Raw genomic sequence first — 22,930 nt, 5'->3', positions numbered from 1 at the left:
AGTATTCCCGAAATACAAAAAGAATTATAAGTAATGATCAGTAAGATCAGAAGAATAAGAATCACATAACTCACCATCCAATTCAGACATCAAAAAATGTCTTATGGCCTAAAAGCAATCCAGGTGCTCGAAGTACAGAAGCGTCCACATCAAGTGCCTGATACTGTTCCCACCTCATACGGTGTTCCATCCCATTCTCGTAGAACACTATTCGTGTCTTACAGATATGAAGGAAATGTTCTACTATTGAGCAAGAAAATGCTCTACTAATTTTCAGACGCATGTTCACACCTGACACCATTGGTCATTCGGGAGGGAATATTCTCAACAATGAGGCTGCCAAAATATCTCCTATTGATGACACTTATTTCCAAAATCTCAGACAGTTGTGCTTTCAAGGTAGGGTCACCTATGCATTTAGAAATCTGGTATGTGAACAGAAAAGTTCGGAAGGCAGGAAGTGAATAAAGAAAAATGGAAAATTGTTCAGGGTTGAAAGGGTTGAAATGTACAAAAGAGGGATGATGAGCACCATCTATTTCTCCTGTGTAGTGCCCTGGAGCAGAGGTACTGTGAAGTCTGGACATTTGCCCCTGTTTCCCCTATACAAATTTATAAACGTCTTACTTTATTTCACTTGAAAAGGTAAACTTGCACTGTTTAATACTGTATAACTGCTTTTTATATGTTGTGGTATATAGCCTGTTCATTATCACTGTATTCGCAAGGCTCTGTGGAAAGGGTTAATGAATACTGAGAGATTGTTAGGACTTTGAATAGGAAGCTGGTAATTTTCCACAGCTGCCATAGAGTTTACAGAAGAGCATGTTTTGGAGGGAAAAAGCCTGACTTGTTTACACCCCAAACCCAGACAGACTGACCTTTTAAATGTCTGGTTTAGCTCTGTGGTTATGTCTGGAAACTTGTTCTTGTCTGGAAAAACTGCCGTGTCATTGCCATTGGGTATTATTGAAGCTCTAATGTAAGTCTTTGCCAGATGGTAATTGAAACAATGTATCTGTTTGTGCTGAGATTCTCCACTCCACCCCTCCCACTAGAAGGTTCCAGTCTAGCTGGAAATGGAATATAAGGAGAGCAGTCAGAGCCCCTGTAGTTAGGGACCAGTGCTTGGAGGGGAAGACTCTGCCAGTCTGCATAAGTGACCTGAAGAAGACACTGAGATGGGGATGCTGAACCACAGACCATGGGTCACCAGCCCTGTAACCAAGGAACCACCAGGACTACTGAGCTACAGACTGTGGACCCTTGACCAGGGTACCAGCCTTCTGAGACAGAGAGGTACATCTAGCTCAGGCCTTTCTTCAGCATCAAACCCTTCTTCTGCCAGGGAGGAGCCTGGAGAAGCCAACCCTATGCCTCGCCTGTATTGTATTGCACCTAAATCCCTTCAGTAAGGAAGCACACTGGTTTACTGCAGACCCTGAGTCTCTGGACTTATTTTCCATTGGGGGTGCACCATGCCTTACCACCATTTCCGGAGAGCAGCAACACGTGGTGACACCTCGACAGTGTCCGGGGGACCCAGCGTAGTGTTGGGGCCACCCAAAACCCGGCCCTGCAGGAGAGAAGGTTGGGAGAAGCACTCAAACAATTGAAGGATCCATTATGTTGTAAAAAGTTGACTTTTTGATTTTACCTCACGTTCACATCAGCGTTAATAGTACCTGAGGGCCTCTTACATGCAATTTTGTATTATTTTACATTGTCTTATCTTCTTTCCATTCAGGCAATATAGGATCCGCTCAGTGAATATATTCTATATAAGATCCTTCTCCTGATTGACCCGTCAAGGATGAATAGGGACAGGGACAAGATGGCGGAGAGTATAATAAATCTCACCCTAGAGATCCTCTTCCGGCTTACTGGAGAGGTGAGAAATTCTGATGATGTCACATTACATCATCTTATCTATGTTACTAACAGATGGACATGACTGGAGAGGTTAGGGACTCTGGAAATGTATGGAGTGATATTTATTACTGTGTCTCTCCATAACCAGGACTACACAGTAGTGAAGAAGACCTCTAATGAGCGCTGTCAGGCCCCTGTGTCTGAAGGATGGGGAAGAACCCTGAGCCGAACCACGGGGCCTCCACCTCACCCCCTGATACATGAGGAAATCAATAGAGAGAAGATCCTAGAGCTCACCAACAAGATGATTGAGCTGCTGACTGGAGAGGTGACACCGCTGGGAATGCTGGGACATTATACAGGAACACTATGAAGGGATCTGGGTGATGACCGTATCATTGTGTTGTCAGGTTCCTATAAGGTGTCAGGATGTCACCGTCTATTTCTCCATGGAGGAGTGGGAGTATTTAGAAGGACACAAAGATCTGTACAAGGACGTCATGATGGAGGATCACCGGCCTCTCACATCACCAGGTAACAGACATGACTAAATACACACGTCCTCTCATTATCTGTATGTAAGGAATAAATTCAGTGACTGGATGTGTTTCCTACATTTAAAGAAGAGAGAAGAACACCGGAGAGATGTCCCAGTCCTCTTCTTCCACAGGATGGTTCAGAAGAACATCACAATGTCCCACAGGATGATCAGGTAGATGGAGTTAAGGTCTCATGAAATGTCCCATGTGATCTGTAGAAGGCTGTGAAGATCTTGTGTTCAGTCTTGTTTTATCCACCAGTATTATATGTTTTATCCTTGTATAATGAGAAAGGTGGAGATGGCAGGATTACAGCTGACCATAGACATTACATGTAGTCTGGAGCTTCTCACAATTTTCTGGCTATAAGGACTGCTGTTCAGAATAAGGAACTAACTGGCTGGATTTATACAGGAGACCTGTAGATATTTGGGTCAGATAACTCCTGCTGTTACTGATCTTCATCATGTAAAACCTTCCACACGGCTTCTCCAACCATATGATGACTTTTACAATATTTTTTTCACAGAAGATGAAGGGTAAAGATCTGAACAATATTAATCTTACAGAGACATATGTGAGGGATGATGAGCAGAGTATAGAGGACATTCCTGCAGATAACAGCCCAGGTGAGTAGTAGCCAGTATATAAAGCAGAGAATAATATATGAGGTTTGACAATTAAGTTTGCAAATTCATAGCATTAAAAGTGCTACATACCTCATTGTTGAGTTTTACTGTGGTTGCCTTCAAAGTACTCTTGGGAAACTATTCATCGGTGCCAGCGCCTCTTTCACACTTCAAAGCAATTTTGGAACAGTTTTTTTTTTTAATCGCCTTCTGCACTTCTGTTGTATTCTGTTGTCATCTAAATGCCTCCCTTTCAGTGTTTCTTTTATCTTTGGGACAAGAAAAATGTAATTGGGGGGTTAGATTTGGTGAATATGTATTTTGTTCCAATATAGTTATTTGCTTACTAGCTAAAAACTCCCTTACAGTGCAGTGTGAGCAGGAGCGTTGTTGTGGTGCAACAGTCAAGATTTGTTCATGGAAAAAAAAATTTGGGTCCTTTCCACCTTGCTTTTTCACGCAGCCTTTTCAGCACTTTCAAATAGTACACTTGGTTGACTGTTTGTCCAGTTGGTACAAATTCATAGTGAATAGTGTTGGTTGAGCACAAAGTGCTCGTGTGCTCTGGTGCTCGAGTAGAACACTTCCCGACGCACAATGGAAGTCAATGGGAGAACCCGAGCATTAAACCAGGCACCCCCTGCTCTGAAGAGGGGAAGGTGTCGGGACTCTAGTTCAGCTTAGGAGTCTCTGCTTCATATATAGCTATGTCCATATATGGAATCAGTGCTTGGGGACACCCAGTGTATTTAAATCTAATTTAGCCTCTATTTCTGAAAAGTTTCTGGCGGGATTCAAATTCACAAACTTCTACATTACAGCCAATAATCTTACCCACTACACCATAGAGCTGCATGGTCAGTTACAAAAAAAAAGAAAAAGAGACTTCTGCTGTATACGGATACTTAACTGACCATGCAGCTGTGTAGTGTAGTGGTTAACATTCTGGGCTGTAATGTAGAAGGTTGTGAGTTCGAATCCCGCCAGAAACTTTTCAGAAATAGAGGCTAAATTTGATTTAAATACACTGACTCGAGCCAAACTGGTGTTAGCATAGCATTGCATGCTCGTCCAACACTAATAGTGAACAATCCCTCTAATATCACAGAAAGTTACCAACATTATTTAGACTTTTGCTTTGAACTGGCAAAACTTTTATGGTCGGGGAGAATTGGCAGTTTTCTATTGGGCACTTCACTGCTTCTTTTCAGGTTGGTATTGGTAGAAAAAAATATACAATGCAACAGCACTCTGCAAGCCAAATAAAGTACAATTGTGGTCGGATAGGCTATCAGAAAGGTGAACCTAACCTATCTAACCCCTATCTACAACAAGCAGTAGAATTATGCCATGACTGCCGTGGTAGGGCAGCCTATAGGGGCCAAAAAGAGCAGACCTTGTTTAGGGTAAATATATACATACCGTTACGACACCCGATTTTGAACGGAAAACAATGGACCCTTCACGATGGAGGTGCAGAATATACCGCATATATCACAGTGACTTCCATCTACCTTACCTCTTTGTCATGTGTACCGCCACATCGTTCTTGGAGATGGTTAATGCTGATGCAATTGAAAGAGTGTCTGGTAACCAGGAACGATTTACTCCTATGTTGACTAACATATGACCATATTACGAGAAGGTCTGAATCCTGAGAGCTGCAGACTGAAACAAACAATGGTGAATCTGTTGGAAGTGCCTAGATCAGGCATCCCAAACTGCGGCCCCCCAGCTGCCGCAAAACCACAACCCCCACAATGCCCTGCTGCAGGCTGATACCTGTAGGCTGTCCGGGCACCGTGGGAGCTGCAGCCCCGCAACAGCCGGAGGGCCGCAGCCCGAGACCCCCGGCCCAGATGAACCCCAACCATCCGCCAAGGGCCCTGATCGGGCACCAACTGTTCCTGGTGGCAAAATACTTGACCTCTACTTATTCCCCAGGCCACACTTCCTATTAAGGGCCCAAAAGTCAGAACATGGTGTCTGCCGTCTTACTGTAGTAGTAAATTAAGTGAAATGTGTAAACCCACTAGGCCTGGGGAACCATCCACAGGAATACATGGCTATTTCGATTAACGAGCTAATGTTGCCTGTAATAAGGACAGAACGTACACAATACCTGCAGTTGTGACAGAAAATGCTTAAGGTCGTGATAAACTATGTGTGCTGCGCCTGTAGTCGTGATAGGACTTGTCGTGTCAGAAGACATGACAGAATTCGTAAACTGCGCCTTATTACTGTACCTCCTACTGGAAGATGGACGATACCTAGGACTTAGGCCGGACACCAACACCCTCAGCCCAAGTTTGTAGATGAAGTAAGCATGCCTGTGAGAAGATGATGTCCGCAAAGGCAGGCTTGGGATGACTGCTTATAAAGAAAACAATGAAAACCCAACAACCTAGAAAATAAAAGTCAGGGAAAACAATAACGTGAGTGAGACTCTAATGGCACAAGTCACACGTGCGAGCCACCACAAGAAAATTGTATTGCGAGCCACAGATGACCGAGCCATGCGAGCGGGTCTGAAGGCAGAAAAAGACACGGAACTTACTTGTTGTGGGACCACGCATCCGGCCTCGACTGGCGTTGTTGTGTGTAAAATTTAAACGGAGAAGCCATACGTGAGAGACTCTAATGGCGGAGCCATGCGTGAGAGACTCTAATGGCAGAGACATGTGTAACCCTAAAAGGGAGAAGCCATGCGTGAGAGACTAATGGCGGAGTCATATGTGTAAAACTAAAACGGAGAAGCCATGCGAGAGAGACTAATGGCAGAGTCATATGTAACACTAAAAGGGGTAAGCCATACGTGAGAGACTCTAATGGCGGAGCCATGCGTGAGAGACTCTAATGGCCGAGTCATATGTGTAACACTAAAAGGGAGAAGCCATACGTGAGAGACTCTAATGGCTAAGCTATGCGTGAGAGACTGTAATGGCGGAGTCATATGTAACACTAAAAGGGAGAAGCCATACGTGAGAGACTCTAATGGCTAAGCCATGCGTGAGAGACTCTAATGGCGGAGTCATATGTGACACTAAAAGGGAGAAGCCATACGTGAGAGACTCTAATGGCGGAGTCATATGTGACACTAAAAGGGAGAAGCCATATGTGAGAGACTCTAATGGCAAAGCCATGCATGAGAGACTCTAATGGCGGAGTCATATGTAACATTAAAAGGGGTAAGCCATACGTGAGAGACTCTAATGGCGGAGCCATGCGTGAGAGACTCTAATAGCCGAGTCATATGTGTAACACTAAAAGGGAGAAGCAATACGTGAGAGACTCTAATGGCTAAGCCATGCGTGAGAGACTCTAATGGCGGAGTCATATGTGACACTAAAAGGGAGAAGCCATACGTGAGAGACTCTAATGGCAAAGCCATGCGTGAGAGACTCTAATGGCGGAGTCATGGGTGAGAGACTCTAATGGCGGAGTCATGCGTGAGAGACTCTAATGGCGGAGTCATGCGTGAGAGACTCTAATGGCGGAGTCATGCGTGAGAGTGTCACTACCAGAGCTTTGAGACGTTCTCACAGCTCTGTTTCTCCACCCCTGTGATGATGTCACTACCAGAGCTTGGAGGAGTTCTCACTGCTCTGTTTCTCCGCCCCTGGGATGAGGTCATTACTCTCTGTTTCCTTCCTCCCAGCTGTTTCTCCTATGTTTGATTTCTCTGCCTTTAAATCACTCCTCCTCCTTTTGTAGAGTGTGGATTATATTTCTCATTTGAGTTGTAGCTCTTGCTTGAGTATCTTCACTTGTATGCTATCTTTTCACTGGACCTGTGTTCTGCTGCAGCAAGTACTCTGGATATTGCCACCTGTCTTTGGATCCATCTTCTCTGCAGCCGCAGCTCCTTCAGCTAAGTGTGCAGACATTGTACTGTATCTGTTTGTTTTCTGACCGGATCCGAGGCGACCACGGTTCCCTCCATATACTGAGCAGGGCACCGGTGGCCGTGCCCCTTCCACTATTGTAGGGGTTACAGTGGTCATCAGTCTAGGTACGCGGGCATGCCTCGTTCCACCATTAGGATCCGGGTATGTGCTTAGCAGCATAGGGAAAGCTTTGAGGGTCTGACAGGGGTCACCCTTTATCCTCCCTAGTTTGGGTCCGGTCAGTGGCTCTATTTTCTGTGTATGCTCTAGTTGCTCACTTACAGCCGTGACATTATAATCCACCAAAACCGTCTTTTTTGACATGGATCCGCTTTCTGGCCTGGTTGACCGCATGCAGGGTCTTTCTTTGGAGGTAGCGGATCTCCGTCAATCTATGACTCAGCTTCAAGCATTGGGCTCTGCTCCGGCCCATGGAGTCTGTTGCGAGCCAAAGGTCTCACTTCCGGAAACGTTCTCCGGGGGCAGTGAGAATTTTGTTCGCTTCAGAGAGGCATGCAAACTCCATTTTTGTTTGTGTCCCCATTCCTCTGGTAATGAAGAGCAGAGGGTGAGGATTGCCATCTCCCTGCTCAGGGGTAATGCTCAGACTTGGGCATTTTCGCTGCCATCAGGGGATCCCTCCCTTCGATCCGTGGAAAGATTTTTTGTGGCCCTGGGGCAGATATATGATGACCCAGATCGTGTTGCGCTGGCCGAATCTAACTTACGTTTTTTATGCCAGAACAAACTGTCTGCGGAGCTTTATTGTTCTGAATTTCGGAGATGGGCAGCTGATTCAGGTTGGAATGATGCTGCACTCCGGAGTCAGTTCTGTCATGGTCTCTCAGAGAGATTGAAAGATGCGTTTGCTTTCCATGAGAGACCAACGTCCTTAGAGTCTGCCATGTCATTGGCGGTACGCCTTGACAGGCGTCTAAGAGAAAGAAACGAGACCTCTCTGTCCAGCCATTGTCAGTCTAGGGGCAGTCGTGCGGACTCATTCAGTGTGCAAGGGCCTCATTCTGTCTCGGTCCCCTCTGAGGAGGAGCCCATGCAGCTAGGTCGACTTGCCCCTGATAAAAGAGGATTTAGTCCTCAGAGTATGGTGTGTTTTTGTTGTGGGGGCATAGGTCATTTGGCAAATGTTTGTCCGTCTAGGAGATTCTTGAACTGTAATAAGAGCGATAATAAGAGAAAAACCTCAAAAGGTAAATCATCAAACTCTGCTTCATCTGCTACTTTGGGCAAAGTTGACGTAGGAATTGATGCTTTTCCTCTGACCTGCAGTTCCCGTTTTCTCCTGTCTGCCAGGGTGGCGCTAGAGAGCAAAGTCATTTCTTGTGAGATTTTTGTCGATAGTGGAGCGGCCGTCAATCTTATTGACACTCAATTTGTAGCCATGCATGGTTTTCAGGTTTGTACATTAGAAAAGGATATACCTGTTTTTGCTATTGACTCTGCTCCACTCTCACAGAGATCTCTGAAGGGCATTGTTCACAATATCCGGTTGGCTGTGGGTGACACTCATGTGGAGGATATATCTTGTTTTGTCCTTAACGGATTGCCTTCTCCTCTAGTTTTGGGGTTACCCTGGCTCACTAGACATAACCCCACTATTGATTGGCAAGGAAGGCAAATAAATGAGTGGAGTGACTTTTGTAGAGAGAATTGTCTCACAGCGACTTTTGCAGAGGTGTCTACTAAAACTGTGCCATCATTTCTCTCTGATTTCTCGGACGTGTTTTCCGAGAGCGGTGTTCAGGAGCTACCTCCTCACCGGGAGTTTGACTGTCCCATTAACCTCATTCCCGGCGCCAAGCTGCCAAAAGCACGCCTCTACAATCTCTCACAACCGGAAAGAATCGCAATGCGAACCTATATCTCAGAGAGTCTCGATAAGGGGCATATTCGTCCCTCAAAATCACCTGTTGCCGCTGGGTTTTTTTTTGTTAAAAAAAAAGATGGCTCTCTGAGACCTTGCCTAGAATTTAGGGAGCTGAACCGTATCACGATTCGCGATCCCTATCCCCTTCCTCTGATCCCGGACCTCTTCAACCAAATTGCTGGGGCCAAGGTTTTTTCCAAATTGGATTTGAGAGGCGCGTACAACCTGGTCAGGGTCAGAGAGGGGGATGAATGGAAAACGGCCTTTAATACCCCTAACGGGCATTTCAAGAATCTCGTTATGCCTTTCGGCCTGATGAATGCTCCGGCCGTCTTTCAGCATTTTGTTAACAGTATTTTCTACCATTTAATGGGGAAATTTGTATTGGTGTATCTTGATGATATTTTGATTTTTTCCCCTGATGTTCAGACCCATCAGGATCATCTTTTTCAGGTTCTGCAGATTCTGCGGGAAAATAAATTGAACGCCAAGCTGGAGAAATGTGTTTTTATGGTATCAGAGATTCAATTTCTGGGTTTTCTCCTCTCTGCTTCTGGTTTTCACATGGATCCGGAGAAGGTCCGTGCTGTACTTGAGTGGGAGCTTCCCGAGAATCAGAAGGCATTGATGCGCTTTCTGGGTTTTGCGAACTATTACAGAAAGTTCATTTTGAATTATTCCTCTGTTGTCAAACCCCTCACTGACATGACAAAAAAGGGGGCGGATTTTTCCTATTGGTCGGAGGAGGCGCTTGCAGCTTTTTCTAAGATTAAAGAGAGTTTTGCGTCTGCTCCCGTCTTGGTGCATCCCGATGTTTCCTTACCTTTTATTGTTGAGGTGGATGCTTCCGAGGTGGGTGTGGGTGCGGTTTTGTCCCAGGGCCCTTCTCCTGCCAAATGGCGACCCTGTGCCTTTTTCTCTAAAAAACTCTCCCCGGCAGAGAAAAACTATGTTGTGGGAGATAGGGAGTTGTTGGCCATCAAGTTGGCTTTCGAGGAATGGCGCCATTGGTTGGAGGGGGCCAGGCACCCTATCACCGTTTTTACCGACCATAAAAATCTGGCATACTTGGAGTCGGCCAGGCGTATGAATCCGAGACAGGCCAGATGGTCTCTGTTCTTCTCCAGATTCAATTTTGTCGTTACATTCCGCCCTGGGATCAAAAATGTGAAGGCTGATGCTCTCTCTCGTTGTTTTCCGGGAGGAGGAAACTCCGAGGACCCGGGTCCCATTTTGGCGGAGGGGGTAGTTGTTTCTGCTCTATATTCTGATTTGGAGGCCGAGGTCCAGGCTGCCCAGACTGAGGCACCTGCCCGTTGTCCTTCTGGGAAGTTGTTTGTGCCTCCTGAGCTACGTCACAAACTCTTCAAGAAACATCATGATACTGTTCTTGCTGGTCACCCCGGGAGTAGAGCCACGGTAGATCTCATTGCTCGGAGATTTTGGTGGCCGGCTCTTCGTAAGTCGGTGGAGGGTTTTGTGGCTGCTTGTGAGACGTGCGCTCGCGCTAAGGTCCCTCGTTCACGGCCTTCAGGTTCCCTTCTCCCGTTACCCATACCTTCCCGTCCTTGGACACACCTGTCCATGGACTTTATCACGGATCTTCCTCGTTCCTCAGGGAAGTCGGTGATCCTGGTGGTGGTGGACCGTTTTAGCAAGATGGCTCATTTCGTACCTTTCCCTGGTTTACCCAATGCTAAAACGTTGGCGCAAGCTTTTGTCGACCATATTGTTAAGTTGCATGGAATTCCCTCTGATATTGTTTCCGATAGAGGCACGCAGTTTGTGTCCAGATTCTGGAAGGCTTTCTGTTCTCGCCTGGGGGTTCGGCTGTCCTTCTCTTCTGCTTTTCACCCGCAGTCGAATGGTCAGACTGAGCGCCTCAATCAGAATCTGGAGACATATTTGCGCTGTTTTGTGGCAGAGAACCAGGAGGATTGGTGTTCATTTCTCCCTCTTGCTGAGTTTGCTCTGAACAACCGTCAGGAATCTTCTGATAAGTCACCATTCTTTGGTGCATATGGGTTCCATCCGCAGTTTGGGACATTCTCGGGAGGGGCTCCTTCTGGTTTACCTGAGGAGGAGAGATTTTCCTCGTCTTTGTCTATCATTTGACAAAAGATTCAGAGTAATCTTAGAAAGATGAGTGAGAAGTATAAGCGTGTGGCTGATAAGAGACGTGTGCCTGGTCCGGACCTGAATGTGGGTGATCTGGTGTGGTTGTCTACAAGAAATATTAAACTGAAGGTTCCCTCCTGGAAATTGGGTCCCAAGTTTATTGGGCCTTATAAAATCTTGTCAGTCATCAATCCTGTTGCCTTCCGTCTTGATCTTCCACGGGTTTGGAAGATACATAATGTATTTCTCAGATCTCTCTTAAAACCATATGTCCAGCCCACGGTACCCTCCTCTTTGCCTCCTCCTCCGATTTTGGTTGATGGCAATCTGGAGTTTGAGGTTTCCAGAATTGTGGACTCTCGCATTGTCCGCGGTTCTCTTCAGTACCTCGTTCATTGGAAGGGTTATGGTCCTGAGGAGAGGATGTGGGTTCCGGTGTCGGTGTCGGACATTAAAGCCACTCGCCTCATCAGGGCATTTCATAGGGCTCATCCTGAGAAGGTGGGTCCTGGGTGACCGGAGTCCACCCGTAGAGGGGGGGGTACTGTCACTACCAGAGCTTTGAGACGTTCTCACAACTCTGTTTCTCCACCCCTGTGATGATGTCACTACCAGAGCTTGGAGGAGTTCTCACTGCTCTGTTTCTCCGCCCCTGGGATGAGGTCATTACTCTCTGTTTCCTTCCTCCCAGCTGTTTCTCCTATGTTTGATTTCTCTGCCTTTAAATCACTCCTCCTCCTTTTGTAGAGTGTGGATTATATTTCTCATTTGAGTTGTAGCTCTTGCTTGAGTATCTTCACTTGTATGCTATCTTTTCACTGGACCTGTGTTCTGCTGCAGCAAGTACTCTGGATATTGCCACCTGTCTTTGGATCCATCTTCTCTGCAGCCGCAGCTCCTTCAGCTAAGTGTGCAGACATTGTAGTGTATCTGTTTGTTTTCTGACCGGATCCGAGGCGACCACGGTTCCCTCCATATACTGAGCAGGGCACCGGTGGCCGTGCCCCTTCTACTATTGTAGGGGTTACAGTGGTCATCAGTCTAGGTATGCGGGCATGCCTCGTTCCACCATTAGGATTCGGGTATGTGCTTAGCAGCATAGGGAAAGCTTTGAGGGTCTGACAGGGGTCATCCTTTATCCTCCCTAGTTTGGGTCCGGTCAGTGGCTCTATTTTCTGTGTATGCTCTAGTTGCTCACTTACAGCCGTGACAGAGAGACTCTAATGGCGGAGTCATGCGTGAGAGACTCTAATGGCGGAGTCATATGTGTAACACTAAAACAGAGAAGCCGTGCGTGAGAGACTAATGGCGGAGTCATATGTGTACAACTAAAACGGAGAAGCCATGCGTGAGAGACTAATGGCGGAGTCATATGTGTAAACCGAAAAACGGAGAAGCGATGCGTGAGAGACTCTAATGGCGGAGCCATGCGTGAAAGGCTCTACAGGGAGTGCAGAATTATTAGGCAAGTTGTATTTTTGAGGATTAATTTTATTATTGAACAACAACCATGTTCTCAATGAACCCAAAAAACTCATTAATATCAAAGCTGAATATTTTTGGAAGTAGTTTTTAGTTTGTTTTTAGTTTTAGCTATTTTAGAGGGATATCTGTGTGTGCAGGTGACTATTACTGTGCATAATTATTAGGCAACTTAACAAAAAACAAATATATACCCATTTCAATTATTTATTTTTACCAGTGAAACCAATATAACATCTCAACATTCACAAATATACATTTCTGACATTCAAAAACAAAACAAAAACAAATCAGTGACCAATATAGCCACCTTTCTTTGCAAGGACACTCAAAAGCCTGCCATCCATGGATTCTGTCAGTGTTTTGATCTGTTCACCATCAACATTGCGTGCAGCAGCAACCACAGCCTCCCAGACACTGTTCAGAGAGGTGTACTGTTTTCCCTCCTTGTAAATCTCACATTTGATGATGGACCACAGGTTCTCAGATCAGGTGAACAAGGAGGCCATGTCATTAGATTTTCTTCTTTTATACCCTTTCTTGCCAGCCACGCTGTGGAGTACTTGGACGCGTGTGATGGAGCATTGTCCTGCATGAAAATCATGTTTTTCTTGAAGGATGCAGACTTCTTCCTGTACCACTGCTTGAAGAAGGTGTCTTCCAGAAACTGGCAGTAGGACTGGGAGTTGAGCTTGACTCCATCCTCAACCCGAAAAGGCCCCACAAGCTCATCTTTGATGATACCAGCCCAAACCAGTACTCCACCTCCACCTTGCTGGCGTCTGAGTCGGACTGGAGCTCTCTGCCCTTTACCAATCCAGCCACGGGCCCATCCATCTGGCCCATCAAGACTCACTCTCATTTCATCAGTCCATAAAACCTTAGAAAAATCAGTCTTGAGATATTTCTTGGCCCAGTCTTGACGTTTCAGCTTGTGTGTCTTGTTCAGTGGTGGTCGTCTTTCAGCCTTTCTTACCTTGGCCATGTCTCTGAGTATTGCACACCTTGTGCTTTTGGGCACTCCAGTGATGTTGCAGCTCTGAAATATGGCCAAACTGGTGGCAAGTGGCATCTTGGCAGCTGCACGCTTGACTTTTCTCAGTTCATGGGCAGTTATTTTGCGCCTTGGTTTTTCCACACGCTTCTTGCGACCCTGTTGACTATTTTGAATGAAACGCTTGATTGTTCGATGATCACGCTTCAGAAGCTTTGCAATTTTAAGAGTGCTGCATCCCTCTGCAAGATATCTCACTATTTTGGACGTTTCTGAGCTTGTCAAGTCCTTCTTTTGACCCATTTTGCCAAAGGAAAGGAAGTTGCCTAATAATTATGCACACCTGATATAGGGTGTTGATGTCATTAGACCACACCCCTTCTCATTACAGAGATGCACATCACCTAATATGCTTAATTGGGAGTAGGCTTTCGAGCCTATACAGCTTGGAGTAAGACAACATGCATAAAGAGGATGATGTGGTCAAAATACTCATTTGCCTAATAATTCTGCACTCCCTGTAATGGCGGAGTCATGTGTGTAAAACTAAAACGGAGAAGCCATGCGTGAGAGACTCTAATGGCGGTGTCATATGTGTAAACCTAAAAACAGAGAAGCCATGCGTGAGAGGCTCTAATGGCGGAGTCATATGTGTAAAACTAAAACGGAGAAGCCATAAGTGAGAGACTAATGCCGGAGTCATGTGTGTGAAACTAAAACGGAGAAGCCATGCGTGAGAGACTCTAATGGCGGAGTCATGCGTGAAAGGCTCTAATGGCGGAGTCATGTGTGTAAAACTAAAACGGAGAAGCCGTACGTGAGAGACTAATGCCGGAGTCATGTGTGTAAAACTAAAACGGAGAAGCCATGCATGAGAGACTCTAATGGCGGAGTCATATGTGTAAACCTAAAAACAGAGAAGCCATGCGTGAGAGACTCTAATGGCGGAGCCATGCGTGAGAGGCTCTAATGGCGGAGTCATATGTGTAAAACTATAACGGAGAAGCCATGCGTGAGAGGCTCTAATGGCGGAGCCATATGTGTAAAACTAAAATGGAGAAGCCATGCGTGAGAGACTCTAATGGCGGAGCCATATGTGTAAAACTAAAACGGAGAAGCCATGAGTGAGAGACTCTAATGGCGGATTTTTTTATTTTATTTTATTTTTTATTTATTTATAAACCACTTATGCAGCACCAGTATAACTTGGGGACTCGCATAACCATGACCCTTTCCGACAATAAACCTAGGACGCTAACCAGCATACAACCATATTGTACCCCTAACGAACAACATGAACGGTCATCGGGCCCCCGAAGCCATGAGGCCCCCTGAAGCCAAGAGATTGACCTGGATGACCTTACAGTGACGATAAGTAATTAAAACGTGAGCCAGACCTAATGGCAAATGCATAGACATTAGTGATCCGAACCACTTGCATGAATGAAACATTAACCAACCGCGAAATTGAAACAGATGGGAGAAAAACAAGAGCCAGAGGCATTGCAGTTTGCTAAGAAAAGACCCTTGTCGTGACAAACGAATGAACAACTGTGAAAACATAGTAGGAACTTACTCCTATTGGCCCACTGTCCGCTAGGGAGCTATTTGGTTAATTGGGGCGGGAGATCAATCTGCGTGAATGCGGACCAGAAGTAAAAGGAGACCAGTCTGAGTGAATGCAAACCAGGATTAAAAAACACCACCCATTTATTTATTTTTTATTTTTTTCCTCTCTCTCTTCCCCCCAAGTAAACAGAAAAAGGTAGGCCTAAGGAATGTAACAAACCACCGAGGAAAGAAACGTAAGCCTGAAAAGAAAGCAGCTATGTTTATCGGAAGAGCAGTATCAGAGCGGTGTGCTGATAGCCCTAGTAAGAATACTGAGTAACCATTATGTAGCAATGAAAAGAAATGCAGCTTTAAGTGGAAGCAGAGTATAACACATGATGTAAGTACAAGTGGGTAAATGCAGCTCTGGATGTGAGTGGTGCCTAAAACATGGTATGGGCACAGCTCTGAGTATGAGCATGAGGAGCATGGTATAAAGCAGCCGTATGAATGCAATCTGAAAGTGAGCAGAGTATTAATGTAATGCAACAGCGAACGCTGCTCTAGTAGTGAATGGCGTATAGGACAAAATGTAAATGCAACACACAGATGTAGCTTTGAAGGTAACAATCCTAACCACGATCATTTGACCATGGAGCCCAACCCCCTTCGCCCCAGAGCGCTACAAGTCATGGACCGTGTAACCAAGTCCGATCCTACCGTGAATGCAAGCACTCGCCTGGCACCTTCTGCCATTGCCCAGGCGCAACCGAACCTCCACATGATGCTGCAGGAGTTTGTTTTTTTTTCTTTTTTCCTTTTTTCTTTTTTTCCTTTTAATCTACCATTGATCCAAATTTACCATCACTTAAACCCAGCACGCGTAGCTTGAGCCAACTGCAGACACGCGTCCCGCATGTAAGCCAGGTATCAGAAAACATACCACCATGCCCACTCTAAGCACATGCTACCCCAATAACTGTATGCAATGGCCCCACCAGGCCTTTGAATAGCCAGACAAACAATACAAACAACCATGGTTCGACCATTAGTGCCCAAACTCTGCTTCATCCCAGAGCGCTACATGTCGTGGACCGCAGCATGGGTCCCGTACAAACAACTCCGATCCTACCATGAATACCAGCGCCCTCCTGAGACATTCTGCCGTCGCCCAGCCGTAAGGAGCCTCCACACCATGCTGCTGACTCAGAGGTAGTGAAATCAGCTGAATCATCGTCAGCCTGGGCCCACAGGTGCCTATAAATAGCCTAGTAATCAGCCAGCCTGGGCCCACAGGTGCGTATAATCAGCTTAGTAATTAGCCAGCCTGGGCCCACAGGTGCGTGTAATTAGCCTTGTAATCAGCCTCCCCTCCCACAAATGCAGCAATATATTTGCTTAATACTAATGCCATAATTGTAGAGAATATTCTGCTGATAATGCTACGCTTATTTTGTCAATTTGAGATTCTTGGCAAATACATTTTTGTACAAAATTATTATATTGGGTCTTTTTTTCTTCGTGTTTCTAGCCATGGCAGCGCGCACCTGCGCATTGGGATGTGCTGACTAACCCCCTTTTTCTTTGCAGTTTGTACAGGAGGTGTGGCTGACTCCTGTTGGTCGTGCACTCCTGACCAGCCTGTCTGCCCCATAGGCTGATTTTAATTAGTGCAAGTATAAAGCTGTAGCCTACTATCACCGCTCTTATTGGAAGCCTTTTGGCACCAGGAGAGGTATGGAGTGGGCTCAGCATGCATGTTGGTAACTGCATTTCCTGGATTTAATAGAGGCTATTATGGCACCAAAAATTATAAAAAGCAGAGTTGATCCAGCATGCATGTAAAACCTGCACTCTCTGAATTTTATGGTGGCCGTTATAGAATTTAGTATTAGGTTCCCGTCTTACAGAGATCGCCTTGACATTTGGCAGACGGGCCCAAATAATTTTGTACAAAATGTATTTGCCAAGAATTTCAAATTTACAAAATAATCGTAGCATTAGCACCAGAATAATGTTCTATAATTATGGTATTATTGTACTTTATTTAGTTTTCAAAGTGCTGTTGCACTTTTTTCTTCGTGTTTCTAGCCATGGCAGCGTGCACCTGCACATTGGGATGTGCTGACTGACCCCCTTTTTCTTGCAGTGGTATTGGTAGACCCATGTTTCTTCACCTGTGATGACACTGCACAAAATTTCATCTTGCTCCTTCAAAAGGTCTTGACAAATGTCGACTCTCCTTTGCTTTTGTTCATTGTTGAGTGCCTTGGGGACCATTTTTGCACACACCTTCCTCATGCCAAGATTTTCAGTTAAGAATTTCCTTAGTGATTCTTTGCCAATGTTCACTTGTTCTGCTATGCTCCTGACAGCCACGATTTTCACACACTATTTGCAGTGGTGTAGCTAGGCTTTCCAGCACCCGGAGCAAGGATTTAGAATTGCGCGTATGCCATTGTTCATGATCACACTACTGCCTTGTCCTTCAGATTGTCCACCTGTTGCCCATTTTACTTCTCCTGACTCTGATCCTTGGCTATGTTTTTTTCTCCTTTTATCCTGTGGCCTGTTGCATCCTTACCATCTCCTGATGATGGCCCTTGGCTCCATTGCAGACTTCCCTACCAATGAGCACTATTGCCCAAAATCCATTATTATTCTACACTGCGTGCAGAATTATTAGGCAAATGAGTATTTTGACCACATCATCCTCTTTATGCATGTTGTCTTACTGCAAGCTGTATAGGCTCGAAAGCCTACTACCAATTAAGCATATTAGGTGATGTGCATCTCTGTAATGAGAAGGGGTGTGGTCTAATGACATCAACACCCTATATTAGGTGTGCATAATTATTAGGCAACTTCCTTTCCTTTGGCAAAATGGGTCAAAAGAAGGACTTGACAGGCTCAGAAAAGTCAAAAATAGTGAGATATCTTGCAGAGGGATGCAGCACTCTTAAAATTGCAAAGCTTCTGAAGCGTGATCATCGAACAATCAAGCGTTTCATTCAAAATAGTCAACAGGGTCGCAAGAAGCGTGTGGAAAAACCAAGGCGCAAAATAACTGCCCATGAACTGAGAAAAGTCAAGCGTGCAGCTGCCAAGATGCCACTTGCCACCAGTTTGGCCATATTTCAGAGCTGCAACATCACTGGAGTGCCCAAAAGCACAAGGTGTGCAATACTCAGAGACATGGCCAAGGTAAGAAAGGCTGAAAGACGACCACCACTGAACAAGACACACAAGCTGAAACGTCAAGACTGGGCCAAGAAATATCTCAAGACTGATTTTTCTAAGGTTTTATGGACTGATGAAATGAGAGTGAGTCTTGATGGGCCAGATGGATGGGCCCGAGGCTGGATTGGTAAAGGGCAGAGACCTCCAGTCCGATTCAGACGCCAGCAAGGTGGAGGTGGAGTACTGGTTTGGGCTGGAATCAACAAAGATGAGCTTGTGGGGCCTTTTCGGGTTGAGGATGGAGTCAAGCTCAACTCCCAGTCCTACTGCCAGTTTCTGGAAGACACCTTCTTCAAGCAGTGGTACAGGAAGAAGTCTGCATCCTTCAAGAAAAACATGATTTTCATGCAGGACAATGCTCCATCACACGCGTCCAAGTACTCCACAGCGTGGCTGGCAAGAAAGGGTATAAAAGAAGAAAATCTAATGACATGGCCTCCTTGTTCACCTGATCTGAACCCCATTGAGAACCTGAGGTCCATCATCAAATGTGAGATTTACAAGGAGGGAAAACAGTACACCTCTCTGAACAGTGTCTGGGAGGCTGTGGTTGCTGCTGCACGCAATGTTGATGGTGAACAGATCAAAACACTGACAGAATCCATGGATGGCAGGCTTTTGAGTGTCCTTGCAAAGAAAGGTGGCTATATTGGTCACTGATTTGTTTTTATTTTGTTTTTGAATGTCAGAAATGTATATTTGTGAATGTTGAGATGTTATATTGGTTTCACTGGTAAAAATAAATAATTGAAATGGGTATATATTTGTTTTTTGTTAAGTTGCCTAATAATTATGCACAGTAATAGTCACCTGCGCACACAGATATCCCCCTAAAATAGCTAAAACTAAAAACAAACTAAAAGCTACTTCCAAAAATATTCAGCTTTGATATTAATGAGTTTTTTGGGTTCATTGAGAACATGGTTGTTGTTCAATAATAAAATTAATCCTCAAAAATACAACTTGCCTAATAATTCTGCACTCCCTGTAGTGACTGCAACCTGGGGATCTTCCTGCTGGAGTTAAGGGTGAAGGTCATGGGATCCCTTATAATCCATAAACAGTTCAGCTTGCACCCATGAATTACAGCTTAGAGAATCCACAAGTTCCATAAAATCACACATTTAGAAAATATTCTGAAGTTAATTTCTAATATAATTTCTGAGCACAAGTGATAACCTCAAATACAGCAACCCTCAAGGAATGCCTAACAACTGTTAACGATTATTAATAATACGCTAATATCTGAGACTTATATCCGAAATAAGATTGAAAGAACTTGAATACTGAGTCACATTTTAAGATATAGATTGTATCCATACATGGACATATTTATACGCTATTGCTACTTATATTACCAAAATACATAGCACTGTATAGTCAGCTGACTACAGTGCGAACAAACCATTATTTTGGCAGCATTCACTTAAGTGTGGACTCGATTCTAAAAAGTGTTGTTTGTGACTATTGCATCCTCCATTTTCTATATTTTTATTCATATTTTTTAGGAATTTTAGAGTGTTTTATATAATTTTATATGTTACACACGTGTGAATTATACAATTGCTTGATTTAATTAAATTTTACAGTCAAGACCAAATGAAGTGTGCTCACCCAATATTTTAGTAATTGGAGCACAAGTGATAACACCCAGGGCATCCCACGGTTGATCAGAAGGCTGGGTTTGTCACCTACTCTTCTGAGTTCTATGAATTTCCATTGGGCAGCACTCAGGGTATTGTAATGGCAGAGCCAACATCTGAGCAGATTGATCAATTAAAAAGTCCACCACTGAACACTAGATCTTACGTACTGGTCAATAAAGATATCCTGGGCCAAAAGCTTTATTATAAATTATATTTGCAACTGGCATAAATTATAATGCAAAGCTTTGCTAGCTTATAGAAACGACTTCTTCATACATGTCCATACTATTCCTCCCCTCTGTTCTGCTCTGCCCTTCATGATTTTCCACTGAGCATTTCATTGGAACCTATGAAAATTCTGGCTTCAACACAAAACAGAATAGCCTGGTGGCCTAACATCATGATCTGATGGGTTTGACTCTGAGGTCTACTGTAAGATTGAGACTGTTTTGCCACCACTGTCCTAGTTAGTCAAAAATGGAATTCAGTTTTAAAGGTCAATTTATTAAAGAATAATTCTGTTTTATTCTTTGCAGATAACTGTGCCACAAGCTCAAAGGAACATCTTATATCTTCAGATTTTACAGAAAATGATTGTCGTATCACCGAGGACACATTTGAAGAGGATACAGTTGTCCCACATATACCGGCCTCAACCTATCATAGCAACAATCTATCATCCGTTCCTTTTCAATGGATCCGATCTTTTGATTCATCACAGACTACTAAGCAAAACAAAGACCAACGATGGGTTGAACATCCAAGAACTCACACAAGAGAGAAGCCATATTCATGTTCAGAATGTGGAGAGTGTTTTATGCAGAAATCAGATCTCATTAAACATCATAGAATTCACACAGGTGAAAAGCCATTTTTGTGTTCACATTGTGGGAAATGTCTTATCCAGAAATCAGATCTTATTAAATACCTAAGATTTCACATGGATGAAAAGCCATTTCCGTGTTTAGAATGTGGGAAATGTTTTACCCTGAAATCAGCTCTTGTTATTCATCAGAGAATTCACACAGGGGAGAGGCCATATCCATGTTCAGAATGTGACAAATGTTTTACTCACAAATCAGCTCTTATTGCACATCAGAGAATTCACACAGGGGAGAAGCCATATTCATGTTCAGAATGTGACAGATGCTTTACTTATAAATCAGCTCTTGTTGCCCATCAAATAACTCACACAGGCGAGAAGCCATATTCATGTTCAGAATGTGGGAAATGTTTTACTAATAAATCAACTCTTGTTACACATCGGAGATGTCACACAGGGGAGAGGCCATTTTCATGTTCAGAATGTGGGAAATGTTTTAGTCAGAAAGCAGTTCTTGTTACACATCAGAAAATTCACACAGGAGAGAAGCCATTTTCATGCTCAGAATGTGGGAAATGTTTTACTCAAAAATCAACTCTTCTTACACATCAGAGACGTCACACAAAGAAGAAGCCATTTTCATGCCCAGAAAGAGTAATGTATTAATTAGTGTTTAGAGAATCAAAGTCCACAAAGTGGACTTTGATTTGAATTTCAGGGGAAGCTCGATTAGTAGCAAGACCCAGTTTCCTTGTGCTTCGTGGTATTGAATCGATTTTCCCTGAAATGGTGTAAAAAACAAAAAAAACTTCATCCATTTGTTTGCGATGGGCTGGTCGCTGCCATCTTGATTGAAGATCTCGCAAGAAATCCCATGTACGGTGACGTATGACGTCATCATGGGCCAAGCGAGATTTCACGCCAGATCTTCAATCAAGATACCGGCGGCCAGCCTGTCGCAAGCAAATTGATGAGGTAAGTATGATTTAATTTTTATTTATTTTTTATTTTACACTGTATTATTACTTTCAGGTGCCTAGTAATTCGTCACAAAGTAAATTGTTTTGTACAATTCAGCGAAGCAGCCAAATTGGATTTTTGAATACTTTTCTCATCTCTAGTATTAATACAAATGAAATCTTGTTTCCTATCAGACATGCACAGGTGAGAGGCCATTTTTGCATTCTCAATGTTTTACCCATAAATTACATCTTTTTTAACATCTCAGAAGTTGTCATAAGTTTTAGTTACAGTCAAAGTAAAGTCAAGTTAGGCATTTACATATGCTTTGTGAGCTCCGGCAGTCTGATTCGGTGGAGGAACAGACTGTTGCATTTCACTGTATCCGGCATAGTCTATTACTACAGCATGCTACCAGTTCCCCATTGACTATCTGGATATGGCAGGCTGTTCCTCCACTGGGACAGACTGCCAAAGTTCACAACACATATATGAAAGCAATTTGTAACACAAAATAACGATTTAGAAATGTCTGTAATTACCAATAAATGTTTGTTATCCCAAAACTGACTGAATCCAGATAACGTAACTATAGATCCACTATGTGCAAAAAATATTTCATTTGAATATACGGTACTTGTTATCGATTGTTAATAAACATTTGCCGTTAAAACTTATATTTTTGTGTTCGGGCTTACCTTTCTTCATCTTTTCAATGTAGTCTCAAAAGGTACATTCGGTAGGCATTTTGATGGACATTTATCAAGACTGGTGTATTGTACGCCGGTCTTGATTACCCCTCTGATGTCTCCGCCTGATTTGATTTTTTTTGGTATTTGGCCTTATTCTTTCTTTTTCATCTGGTCTGTCTGACTACCATTTCATCCCCACTCCTTCTTACCGCAGATTTGTTCTTGTGCATTTAGCCATTTGGGGACTGCTATTTAGGGCAGATCGTCTAAGTAGGTAGGGTGGTGTGTGTGGAAGTTAGAGCACCACTGTTCCCTACCTAGGGCTCATGCACACGGCTGTAGCCATTTTTGCATTCTGCATTTTGTGGAACAGTATGTCCTGCCCTCTGTTTTAGAACTGCATATTCTTGTCAACAGAATGGAACAGAATAGGATGTGTTCTATTTTCTTTTTGGCGAGGTCACAGAACATTTATTGAAATCAATGGGTCCACATCCGATCCGCAAAAAATGATGATCAGATGTGGACCAAACAACAGTATTTTGCATGAGCCCTTAACATGATCACAGGCCGTCCCAAATTTCTCAGTGGTGTTTTTATGCCATTGATCCA

The 22,930-nt window shown here is 44.1% G+C and overlaps 1 protein-coding gene across 1 annotated transcript; it reads left to right on the top strand.

Annotated features, from left to right (window-relative positions):
• The first annotated feature begins 2,534 nt into the window (after window positions 1-2,534).
• On the top strand, window positions 2,535-21,710 carry LOC121004509 (gastrula zinc finger protein XlCGF17.1-like). The gene is made up of 3 exons (XM_040436774.1): window positions 2,535-2,584; window positions 2,941-3,040; window positions 20,380-21,710. The coding sequence occupies exons 2-3, from the start codon at window positions 2,944-2,946 to the stop codon at window positions 21,330-21,332; spliced, it is 1,050 nt and encodes a 349-aa protein (XP_040292708.1). The 5' UTR covers window positions 2,535-2,584; window positions 2,941-2,943; the 3' UTR covers window positions 21,333-21,710.
• Window positions 21,711-22,930: the final 1,220 nt, after the last annotated feature.

This window comes from Bufo bufo, chromosome 6 (assembly GCF_905171765.1).
Source record: "Bufo bufo chromosome 6, aBufBuf1.1, whole genome shotgun sequence".
Classification (NCBI taxonomy): Eukaryota; Metazoa; Chordata; class Amphibia; order Anura; family Bufonidae; genus Bufo; species Bufo bufo.
Note: the sequence above shows the minus strand (reverse complement) of the source record. Positions and strands in the feature narration are given on the sequence as shown.

Bases quoted from the DNA above. Each gene is read 5' to 3' on its own strand.
- LOC121004509 (XM_040436774.1), top strand. From the start codon at position 2,944: ATGAAGGGTAAAGATCTGAACAATATTAATCTTACAGAGACATATGTG. The intron at 3,041-20,379 runs GTGAGTAGTAGC...TATTCTTTGCAG, and splicing joins TCCTGCAGATAACAGCCCAG to ATAACTGTGCCACAAGCTCA.